At 40.7% G+C, this 12376-nt stretch overlaps 1 protein-coding gene across 6 annotated transcripts in view; it reads right to left on the bottom strand.

Annotated features, from left to right (window-relative positions):
• PCNX2 (pecanex 2) overlaps window positions 1-12376 on the bottom strand; it is a 302749-nt gene that overhangs the window by 263939 nt on the left and 26434 nt on the right. For 5 of the 6 annotated variants that reach the window (XM_068547604.1, XM_068547601.1, XM_068547603.1 and 2 more), the window contains exons 2-5: window positions 9303-9508; window positions 8046-8166; window positions 7342-7378; window positions 5086-6363 (exon numbers count right to left, since the gene is read on the bottom strand). In XM_068547604.1, coding sequence (XP_068403705.1) covers window positions 5086-6363; window positions 7342-7378; window positions 8046-8166; window positions 9303-9508 — 1642 coding nt within the window. The remainder of the gene's footprint in view (window positions 1-5085; window positions 6364-7341; window positions 7379-8045; window positions 8167-9302; window positions 9509-12376) is intronic. The other variant, XM_068547602.1, reaches the window with a different exon arrangement.

The raw sequence follows: 12376 nt of genomic DNA, 5'->3' as shown, positions 1-12376 counted from the left end.
ACTGAGCCTGCACTCTAGAGCCCGTGAGCCACAGCTACTGAGCCCACATGCCACAACTACTGAGCCCATGTGCCTAGAGCCCATGCTCCGCAACAAGAGAAGCCACTGCAATGAGAAGGCCGCGCACCGCAACCAAGAGTAGCCCCTGCTCACTATAACTAGAGAAAGCCCGCATGCAGCAACGAAGACCCAATGTAGCCAAAAATAAATAAATAAATTTATTAAAAAAAAAAAAAATAGAGTACCATAGAGAGACCTGGACAACTACATGTAAAAGAAAAAGATTAGGGCTTCCCTGGTGGCGCAGTGGTTAAGAATCCGCCTGCCTATGCAGGGGACACAGGTTCGAGCCCTGGTCCGGGAAGATCCCACATGCTGCGGAGCAACAAACCCACGCGCCACAACTACTGAGCCTGCGCTCTAGAGCCCGCGAGCCACAACTACTGAGCCTGCATGCCACAGCTACTGAAGCCTGCACACCTAGAGCCTGTTCTCTGCAACAAGAGAAGCCACCGCAATAAGAAGCCCGCGCACCGCAATGAAGAGTAGCCCCCGCTCGCCGCAACTAGAGAAAGCCTGCACGCAGCAAGACCCAACACAGCCAAAAATAAATAAATAAATGAATTTATTTAAAAAAAAAAAAAAAGAAAAAGATTAGAACATTTCTTCACACCATATGCAAAAATAAGCTCAAAATGGATTAAAGACCTAAATGTAAGATCAAAAGACAAAAAACTCCAAGAAGAAAACATAGGCAGAACACTCTTTGACATAAATCGTAGTATTATTGTTTGCATCTGTTTCCTAAGGCAAAGGAAACAAAAGCAAAAACAAACAAATGGGACTAATTAAACTTAAAAGCTTTTGTACAGTAAAGGAAACCATTGTCAAAACAAACAGACAACCTAATGATTGGGAGAAAATATTTGCAAATAATATGACCAATAAGGAGTTAATATCCAAAATATATAAACAGTTCATACAAATCAATATCAAGAAAACAAATCAACCCGATTAAAAAAATGGGCAGAAGACATGAATAGACATTTTTCCAAAGACATAAAGATGGCCAACAGGCACATGAAAAGATGCTCAACATTGCTAATCATCAGAGAAATGCAAATCAAAACCACAATGAGACGTTACCTCACACCTGTCAGAATGGCTATCATCAAAAAGTCTACAAATAATACATGTTGGTGAGGATATGGAGAAAAGGGAACCCTAGTAATTGTTGGTGGTAATGTAAACTGGTACAGCCACTATGGAGAACAGTATGGAAATTCCTCAGAAAACTGAAAATAGAACCACCATATGATCCAGCAATCCCACTCCTGGGTATATATCTGAAGAAAACGAAAACACTAATTTGAAAAGGTATTCACAGCATCAGTGTCTACAATAGCCAAGATATGTAAGCAACCTAAGCGTCCATCAACAGGTGAATGGATAAAGAAGATGTGGTATACAAATGTAAAATAGATAGCTAGTGGGAAGCAGCCGCATAGCACAGGGAGATCAGCTTGGTGGTTTGTGACCACCTAGAGGGGTGGGATGGGGAGGGTGGGAGGGAGGGAGACGCAAGAGGGAAGAGATATGGGAACATATGTATATGTATAACTGATTCACTTTGTTGTAAAGCAGAAACTAACACACCACTGTAAAGCAATTATACTCCAACAAAGATGTTAAAAAAAAAAAAGAAGAAGATGTGGTATAGATATTTACAATGGAATACTACTCAGCCATAAAAAGGAATGAAATTTTGCCATTTGCAACAAAATGGATGGACTTGTAGTTATTATGCTTAGTGAAATAAGTCAGACAGAGAAAGACAAATACTGTATGTTACCACATATATGTGGAATCTAAAAAATAAAACTAGTGAATATAACAAAACAGAAACAGACTCACAGATACAGAGAAAAAACTAGTGGTTACCAGTGGGGAGAGGGAAGTGGGGAGGGGCAAGACAGGGGTAGGGGGTTAAGAGGTACAAACTACTATGTTTAAAATAAATAAGCTACAAGGACATATTGTAAAGCACAGGGAATAGAGCCAATATTTTATAATAACTTTAAATGAAGTACAATCTTTAAAAATTGTAAATCACTGTTAGATAGCAGAAATAAATATAATATTGTAAATCAACTATATTTCAATTAAAAAAAATAGGAGGGAGGAGAGTAATTCCCAGGACAATAAGAAGGGCAAATGTTTGGTAATTTTAAAAAATTAAATTAAAAAAAAAAGTCTCTGTCCCTTCCTGGAATAGGTATATGATCCACTCCAACTCCTCCCTCCCTGTTGTACCTGCAAGTTCCCGACAACCAAGCCTGTTCCTTTCCATAGAAAACCTGATAGCATCTACACCTCTTTGCACACCCCCTAGGTTTCCAACTCAACCCTGTTCTGATTGAAGGTGGCTGGCTGAAAAGTTTAAGAGCAGAAACTTAAGTAGACAGACCAAATAAACCTCACATATAGCCAGAGGGGAAAATCAGAATAGAAGGCTGAAATTGATCAAGCAGCAAGACTTTTCACATATTTTCTTAATTGAATCATCACAGTAAATCCGTAACATATTATTATTCCTGCTTCACTGAAGCTACTGTGACTCAGATGGATATGGTGAGTTGTCCAAGCTCACCCCGCTGGACTGCAAAACCAAAATTTGGCCCTGGGCTGTCAAGTTCCAAAACCAGAGCTCTGTCCAACCCACACACAGCTTCCCGGAAAGAAACACATCATCCAGATCAGCATTACCTAATACAGTAGCCAGTAGCCGCATGTGGCTATTTAAATGAAGTAAAATTCAATACAATTAAAAATTCCATTTCTCAGCTGCACAATCCCCATTTCAAGTATTTAATAGCTACATGTGGCCAGTGCCTGCCGTCCTGGATGGCAGATACGGGATAATTCCATCACTGCAGAAGGTTCTATTAGACAGTGCTGGTCTAGATGCATGAATCTTTACATTAATTAGATGGTGAGCATCCAAATCTTGTATCAGAAAGTGTCTAGTATCTCAAAGTAACCAATGCTTTCTTGTACTGCATGTGTCTATTATAAAGTTTAGCTGAATCTTTCCTGTTCTTGCTACTCCATATGCAAAATCTTGGATACACAGACATAGTAACATGGAGAATGCATTCACTTTACATAATTTAAATATTCAGACTTAATGAATTTTTAGGCAAGAGTGGACTGACCCACAAGCAGGGCACGGCTTTTGGCAGAGCACCAGAAAGACAGAAGAAACAAGAGCAAATCGCTGGGAGCTGCCTGCATGGAGCCAAAGGGTCCCCCTGACTGGCCCAAAGAGCAGAGAACAGGCAGCAGCAAAGGGACAATCACAGCACGAGGATATGCTACTGCCATGTGAACCACAACTTCCTGCAAGCAATCCTACCACATAGATATGCTCTCAGAGATCTAGGCAGAAATGATGTACTCAAAGATCAAAGAAGTACGGACATTTAAAGTGAAAAGACTTTGGGACTTCCCTGGTGGCGTAGTGGTTAAGAATCCGCCTACCAATGCAGGGGACATGGGTTCGGGCCCTGGTCCAGGAAGATCCCACATGCCGTGGAACAACTAAGCCTGCGCGCCACAACTAGTGAGCCCACGTGCCACAACTACTGAAGCCCGCGCGCCTAGAGCCCGTGCTCCGCAACAAGAGAAGCCACCGCAGTGAGAAGCCCGTGCACTGCAATGAAGAGTAGCCCCCGCTTGCTGCAACTAGAGAAAGCCCGCATGCAGCAACGAAGACCCAACGCAGCCAAAAATAAAATTAATTAATTAATTAAAAATAAATAAAGTTAAAAGACTTTGTAAAAACTCTAGTCCATGGGACTTCCCTGGCGGTCCAGCGGTTAGGACTCAGCGCTTTCACTGCCTTGGCCCCAGGTTCAATCCCTGGTCGGGGAACTAAGATTCCACAAGCCATGTGGAGTGGCCACAAAAAAAACACAAAACAAAACTCTAGTCCAGTAACATCCTTTGCCAGCGAGGAAACTGAGCCCAGAGATATTAAGAGAACGAATCTTCTATTCATACAGGAAATATAGTTTATTATTTATGAGTGTTGACTCTGTAGCCAGACTGCCTGGAATCAAAGCTCAGTTGTAGACTTACTAGACTAACTTGGGAAAGGTAGTGAAAACCAGCTGCAAAAAAGGAATGATAACAGGACCCATAACGCAAGGTTACATGAAGAGTAAATGAGTGAAAGTGAGACTAACTGTATAATATGTTGCTCAAACTGGGAATCCTTTTGAGAGTGAAAGGCAGCGTTAATAATTATGTTGGCAAAACACATGTTAATGAGGGCCTTTTTGGACAAACCACCACGGATGGTCACCCGTGTTAATATCTGTAAAGTGCTTAGGATGGTGCCGGTGTAAATTAAGAGCTGTGTGTTATAATTATGTTTACAACTTGGGATAATTAGAGAATTCAGCACAGAGGATTATATAATGGAATTCAACAGAAAAGTGGATTCCTTTCACACAAATTTGCTTTACAATCAGCTTTGCATCTATTCTATTTTTTTCATAACTTTATTTTTTTAATTTATTTTTTAAAAAGTCTTATTGAATTTGTTACAATATTGCTTCTGTTTTATGTTTTGGTTTTTTTGGCCACGAGTCACATGGGATCTTAGCTCCCCAACCAGGGATCGAACGTGTACCCCCTGCATTGGGGGGCGAAGTCTCAACCACTGGACCACCAGGAAAGTTCCGCATCTATTCTATTAAGGAAGAGCTATATTCAGGGGTCTTGTCGCCATGGTAAAATATAACTGCTCATTTCCTTAGAAATAAACTTTCTTGCCTTCTAGGGAAGCCAAATCTTCATTATTATGCCTTAAATTTCCTGGTGGAATAAGCCAGCTTTAATCCATGCTCATCACACAGCTTAGTTTTGATACACTCAGCAAATATCAGTGACGCCGCCAAGCACCCAACAATTACACAACAGTCGTCCCGCTGTTTGCAAAATCAAATCACAGAAGGCCAATGACAAAGAGAGGCAATGCCTTCTTTGTACCATCAGCACAGAACTGAGGTGCAGCCGTACCTCCAGGAAGCCCGCTGTCTCTGCTCTGCTCTGCCGGCTCATTCCTTTGGTTGGACACCACCACCTTGGAAGTATTCACTGATTCTAATAGGGAGACAAATTCCAGGAAGTTGGATTCATTTGGTATTTGTCCTTCCTTGGCCTCCAGGTCAGATTTGGAGGTTGGCATTGTTTGCTCTTTATCGTTAATAACTTCTGCGGAACTTTTGCTCAAGAAGACGTCTGTCCCGCTGTCCACACTGAGGGCTTGGGAGTGTCTCTTTTCCTGGCTGGTTCTACAAGATGATGGGTCAAGGTGAGCCTGGCCTTCCATGCCCCGCTCCGACTCGGAGACCACATCAGGCGTGGGTGACGGGGTTGTACAGGGGTCTCTTGGGGAAGGACTGTGGTCCTGTGTGGCATTGCCCCCGTCCCCAGATTCATAGCCAGAACATGGATTGGAAGACACCTCCACCATCAATCTCTCCGGCGTCCTGTCACTTCCATTGCCTTCGGGACACACCATGCCTCCTCCCGCACCCTCAGACAGCTCAAGGGTGATGATGGGAATTCTCATCTGTTTCTCAGGACCAGCGGCCCCTGGGGGAACTGACTCAGCGTCACACTTGAAGCCAGCTCCCTCAGCACCAACCACCTTCAGGTGGAGAGAACTTTCCAAGTCTGTCATGGAGTTGGGGGTACTGCTCATGGTGATGACAATCTTAATGGGCTCGTGCAGACTCAGTGGGTCTCCAGGTTGAGAAGTATCTATAAGCGTGACAGTGACCTCATTTTCTGAGTCATCCACATCCTGGTTCAAGGGCGGCTCCACCTGCTGGGAAACCTGCTCCCGCCCAGCTTTGGCGATGACGGTGTTACACTGAGGGCAGCTACTGCTCAGGCTGTCCTGAGGCGACTTGCTTTGCAACTGTTCCCTGATGGAGGCATAATTCCCAGGTTCTGGAATCGGGATGGAATTCTCACTCCCCCAAGGCTGGAAAGAAACGTCTGTCTCCAGTAAGTCGTACTGAGACAAAGACAGGTAGGGTACCTTCTTCGCGGCTTCTTTGTCCACCAAGCCGCCCTCGGATCTGTGGCAGAAGGGGGGCTGCCCCTGGCCCCCTTTTTCCTTCCCTTTATCACTGATGCAAGTTTCTGCCATGACTGGTTTCACTGGTATTGCTGATGTGGTCATGGTTTCCGGCACGTGCCCTTTAGAAGCAGGTAAACTTTCCGTTTTCATCCCAGGTGCTGTAGATGACACTGGTGCTACGGGTTGGCCATCTGACACAATGACACCTGAAATCAACAACAACAGCAACTTGATTCGCATCCAGAATGGATGAATAATGTCATGGAGCAAGGCCGAATAATAACAAACTAAAAATAACACCAGCAACAAATGTGATTAGATGCTTATCCTAAAAGTATCACCTCCGCTGCGAAATTGTTCTTGAAATCTCTATATTTAAAAAATAATTCAGGCTTGTAGCTTTCCCTCTTTTGTGGGCTTGGGAGGCAGACTAGTATGGTTTAAACAACGTATTTGCAATCAGAAAGGTCCTGGCTCTGCTATTTACTAGCTGCATTACATTGGGCAAGTTACTTAATCCTTCTAAACCAAGGCAGGGAGGGTCCAAAATATTGATATATAAGGCTTGACAAGCAAAAGCAGCTTGGATTTTATGCTAAGAATAATGTGAACTCAGCAGAAGTTTTTCAATGCAGAGAAAGGAAGGGGTTCATTCAGGCTTCCAGAAGTTCTTTTCTAAGTCTTCTGAAGACAATCAAAAGACAATAAAATGAAATCTTAGTAAAAAAGTAAAACAAATATTTGTGGTGGGAGGGTTAAAAGAAAATCTCAGGAACAAAATTTGTAACTTGACAGAAATGCATATACACAGAACGCAATGTCATTTCCCATGTCATTTTTCGGTGTTAAGTACTATAATAAAAAGTATACTGTGTCAATGATGAATTTATCCTATTTTATATCTGCCATTATGAGCTATATGAAAGGAGTCACAGACTGGAGAAAAGACAATGAAATATGATCAATACAATATCACAGTCTGAACGTAGACATGATACACAAATTCTGATAAGAAATAATGAAAATGAAGAGCTAAAGAAATGAAGGTAAAATGTAACTGCCATCTTGGGTACATTGCTAATTCCGAATGAATTCACTGGCATTCTGCTTTATAAAAATTATTTTTCGCTTCACTGAGGATACTGCTGTGATAAAATATTCAACGACGAGAATAAGCACTCTACCTTTGAGATCTTCCACTGTTTCCTGTGCTGGCAGCTCCTAAATAAATGAAAGAACAAAAATCAATCAGTGTGACTCAGCTCCCTGCCCACTTCCAGGCAGTCAGCAGACACCAAGCAGCCACTGCTTCTCTCTGTGGCACGTGGGAAAGACACAACAGAGCGTCCACTGAGAAAATGGGTAGCAAAGACGGACACAAAAATATCTAGAGTGTAGACATCGAACCAAGCTCGCGGTGCTGTGATAAAAGGGAGTTTGGCAATTAAGAAAGTAAGGAGAAAAAATAATGTGCTACTTCATACTACAGTGAATAGAGCCCAAGAAAGTGAACCTAGGAAAAAGGTGATTTACGTATGATTTCCTGTGGAGTGGTGGAGTGGATTCCAGGGGAAGGCGTTGCAAGTACAATGATTGAGATGAATGACAGACAGGACCAGGGAGAGGGCGGTGAAGGTGCGCTTATGGGTTCTTCTGGCCATGGTGCAGTCCCGGCAGGGCAGGCAGACTGCAGAGAAGGCCGGTGGGTGTGCTTGGGATGGGTGACTGGGTGTTTATCTCATGGTCCACGTGCTCCCCTCAGGTCATTTCCACCCAAAGGCCAGTATTTACAGCCAGTGCACGTAAATTGCAGTCACCACCATTGCACACTTCCATGATCGACACTCCAGCAGCATGAGAAGAGTGAAACAGAAAACAGACCACTAACCAGGAGCCCGGCCGAGTGATGAGAGTTTATGCTCTGTCCTCTGGAGCTGCCGTGGAGGGGAGGCGTGGAGAGGGTTCGACTGGCCTCTTCCTTTTTGCCGTTGTTAATCCGCCCATTATTGCTAAGCCATCATGAGAAACACAGGGGCAGTGATATTATCAAATAAAACTATGGCTCTTTTGACATTAGTCCTCAAACAATTTTTTTTCCTTGATTCCACTTTGTCCAATTATGGTATACACAATGGAATATTACTCAGCCATAAAAAAAAAGAAAGAAATAATGCCATTTGCAGCAACATGGATGGACCTAGAGATGATCATACTAAGTAAGTCAGACAGAGAAAGACAAATACCATATGGTATCACTTATATGTGGAATCTATAATATGACACAAATGAACTTATATACAAAACAGAAATAGACTCATAGACTTAGAAAACAAACTTATGGTTACCAAAGGGGAAAAGGAGGGGGAGGGATAAATTAGGAATTTGGGAGTCACATATACACACTACTATGTATAAAAGAGATAGACAACAGGGACCTACTGGATAGCACAAGGAATTATACTCAATATTTTGTAATAACCTATATGGGAAAAGAATCTGAAAAAGAATGCATATATATATATATATATATACACACACACACACACACACATAACTGAATCACTTTGTTGTACACCTGAAAGTAACACAACATTCTAAGTCAACTATATTTCAATAAAAAAATATATATGTATAAAAAAGGGGAAGAATTCACGGTATATAAATCTTATTTTTAAAAGCTAATAAACATTACTTTAAAATAAGACATGCTCTCTTAAGGAACTATCAGAAATAAGACCAAGAATAGTGATGAATGCTCACTTGAGAATTACTCTTAATATTTTAGTTCTATGCAATGTATTACTTTCATATTAACAAACACAAATGTTCTTTCTGAAAATACTCTGGCGTGCACTAAGCATTGAGATGATGAGATAAAAATACTGAAGTGAAATATTTTGCTATGCTAAGCCTAATGCAAATGAATTTCAGAGCATGGTATAAGGTCATATTAAATAGTCAGTTAAACCATCTGGATTATCAACATTTTTATGCCTAAGTGTATGCTTAAATATAAGAAAAATGTACATATTTGTGTCTGCCTCTCCTGGCATATTTTCACAAACAACTCATACATGAGAAAAATTATTTTAATCAAAATTAAAACCTTTAAATTATGAACTAATGCATTAATGAGAAATGTTACCCTGTATTTTTATGATTGGTTATGTGGTCACTGATGGCCTCTTTGTCTTTATTTGGCTTTTCTTTCTTTCTGGAGGGCCTTTGCTGAATCACTTCTCCTTTATCAAACATGAGGTGTAGGCGATAACTGACCAATTTGATTATTGTGAAGAATATCGTCACTGAGCTGCAGTAAAAAAATACAGTGATGGCATTTGGAGGAAAAGCCTAGAGAAGAGAAAAGAAAGGAAAAAATGTATTTGCTTGTAGGATTACCTCTGGTCTTAAATCTGAAAGTATTTTTAAACTATTTATTGAGCATAAATTGGGTGAGATTTCAAATTCTATTAGTTTTATAACTTTTCCTGTTCGTAATACCTGAAGAGAAAGAGCTACTACCTTTTTATTTTTTTAAAAAGTCTTTCTTATTTTTCAGGTGCTGGTACTAACTGCAATGACCAACATGTGATTTGCAGACAGGAACCCCATAGAACAAAAGATAGATTATAGTGAGAGTCTCCATTTTCTACCAGCTCTTTTCTACAGGCTAGTCTGGTCTTCCTGTGCATCTGGTCTTCAAGGCCAGAGGAGGGCCTTTGAGATGCTATTATCTTCAACAAAACACAAACAGCCTTGCAGAGAACAAAGGGAAGGAGAAAGGTTAGTGTAACGCCCCCTTCCTTTCCTCCCTGATTTCCCATTGGGTTAATATCATCAAGCCATGGACTCCTCTAGTGGCATGATGTAGGCAAGGGCCATAAGAGAGTGTACTGCCTCTCAAAGGCAGAGGGACATTTCCAAAAGTGGCAAAGGATCTTTCCATGGAGATCATGGTGAAGGTCAGCTCAATTCTGTCCAATCCCCTCAAGAAACAAAACGAATCACTGGGATCCATGTAATTGTCCCACTCTGTAGGATACCCCACATCTCGTCCTATTTCTCTCAGAGACCATGGCCCATGGCAGGTTCTCTGGTCCTTCCTAAATGAAATTCTTATCTTCTGGGATAGAAATGAATTCCTGAGGGTCCCAAGATGATACTAAGGACAACCTCAATAAATAGTGAGACCCTTTTAGCAATGCATCTCCCAGAAGGATCTCATAAATCCAGTGATGCTTCCAGTCAGTGCTGCAACTGGAACACAGCTAGGCTCGGAGGCCACATGGCCCGGCCCCGTTCTGCTCCCATGCAGCCCCTGCACAACCTGCCCCGGTCCTATCTAACAATTTACCATCTGGGTAAGACGGTTCCTAAAACAGAATGGCCAAACCAAAGGAACAACCAAGAAAAAGGAAACGATCACCAACAGTAAAAGCCGAAGTGAAGAATTTTCACCATCACTGACTTGTTTTCATTTCATGCGGATAAAAGTCCACAAATAAATATGAATTCATAAATAAGTGAATGACAGAATGATTAAATAAGAAAATATTAGATGGATAGATAATATATAAAGTCAATTCCCCTCCCTGGAAGCAGATAAGTTCCACATTTACACAAGTACCTCCTCATGAGAAGTTGTGAAGAACCTCAAGGAATACATAGCCAAGCTGAAGAGAGACAGAGAGGAGAGGCCATTAATAGCCCCCATCACTTTTCCTTAACATGTCTGTATATTTCAGGTCTAAAAAAGTGTAGGCTAATAAAAAAGAATGAAATAATGCCATTTACAGCAAAAAGGATGGACCTAGAGATGATCATACTAAGCGAAGTAAGTCAGAAAGAGAAAGACAAATATCATATGATATCACTTATATGTGGAATCTAAAAAAAAAATGATACAAATGAACTTATTTACAAAACAGACTCACAGACATAGAGAACAGATTTGTGGTTGCTGAGGGGGCTGGGGGAGGGAAGGATTGGGAGTTTGGGGTTAGCAGATGCAAACTATTATGTATAGGATGGATAAACAACAAGGTCCTACTGTAGAGCACAGGGAACTATATTCAGTATCCTGTGATAAACCATACTGGAAACGAATATGAAAAAGAATGTATATATATATAACTGAATCACTTTGCTGTACACCAGAAATTAACACAACACTGTAAATCAACCGTGCTTCAATAAAATATAAATAAACTTTAAAAATAATAATATCGATAAATGTAGGCTAAAGCTAGAGAGTAAGTTTGAAGAAACTGATAAAGAAGCAATAAAACCCAGCAAATGCTAAAACCAACATGAGGCTAAGTGAAGTAAGTCAGAGAAAGACAAGACAAATACTGTATGACCTCCCTTACATGAAATTTACTTAAATATAAATGAAATACAAATTTATATTAGTTTAAAACAAAAAGCAAAACACCAAACTTCTAGAAAAAGAGATCAGATTTGTAGTTACCAGAGATGGGGGGTGGGAGGAGGGAAATTGAAGGAAGGTGGTGAAAAGGTCTAAACTTACAAGAGTAATAAGTACTAAGGATGCAATGTGTATGATGACTATAATTAACATTGCTGTATGACAGATAGGAAAGTTGTTAAGAGGGTAGATCCTAATTCATCGCAAGAATTTTTTTCTTCTCTTTGTACTGTATCTATATGAGATGATGCATGCTAACTGAGCCTATGCTTAGCTGGGATAATCATTTCACAGTATATGTAAACCAAACCATCAGGATGTCTACCTTAAACTTATACAGTGCTGTGTGTCAATTACTTCTCAGTAAAAGTGGGGAGAAAAAGGAGGCAGATAAAAAAGTTTTTAATAAAAAATAAACCCCAGCAAATGTCTACGAGAATAGATTAGCAAACTGTCATATACAAATTATGTTTCAAAGGAGAATTATTTTATATTATTTTATTTTATTTTATTTTATTTTCTTATTTTTTGGCTGTGCTAGTGGGATCTTAGTTCCCTGACTAGGGATGGAACTCATGCCCCTTGCACCATAAGCACAGAGTCCTAACCACTGGACCACCAAGGAATTCCCTGTCATATACAAATTATATTCAAAAGTTGTTTGAATTATAATGTAGCTTGGGTCTCATAGTATTCCAATTAGTAGGGGTAGCAGAGAAAGTGCTCACTAAATACCCGACAGGCTCTCCTTCATTTCCCAGCCTCCCTTGCAGTCAGGCTGGGCCCATGTG

This window comes from Eschrichtius robustus, chromosome 7, assembly GCF_028021215.1.
Source record: "Eschrichtius robustus isolate mEscRob2 chromosome 7, mEscRob2.pri, whole genome shotgun sequence".
NCBI classification, from domain to species: Eukaryota; Metazoa; Chordata; class Mammalia; order Artiodactyla; family Eschrichtiidae; genus Eschrichtius; species Eschrichtius robustus.
The sequence above is the reverse complement of the archived record's forward strand: the minus strand, read 5'-3'. Positions and strand labels throughout refer to the sequence as shown.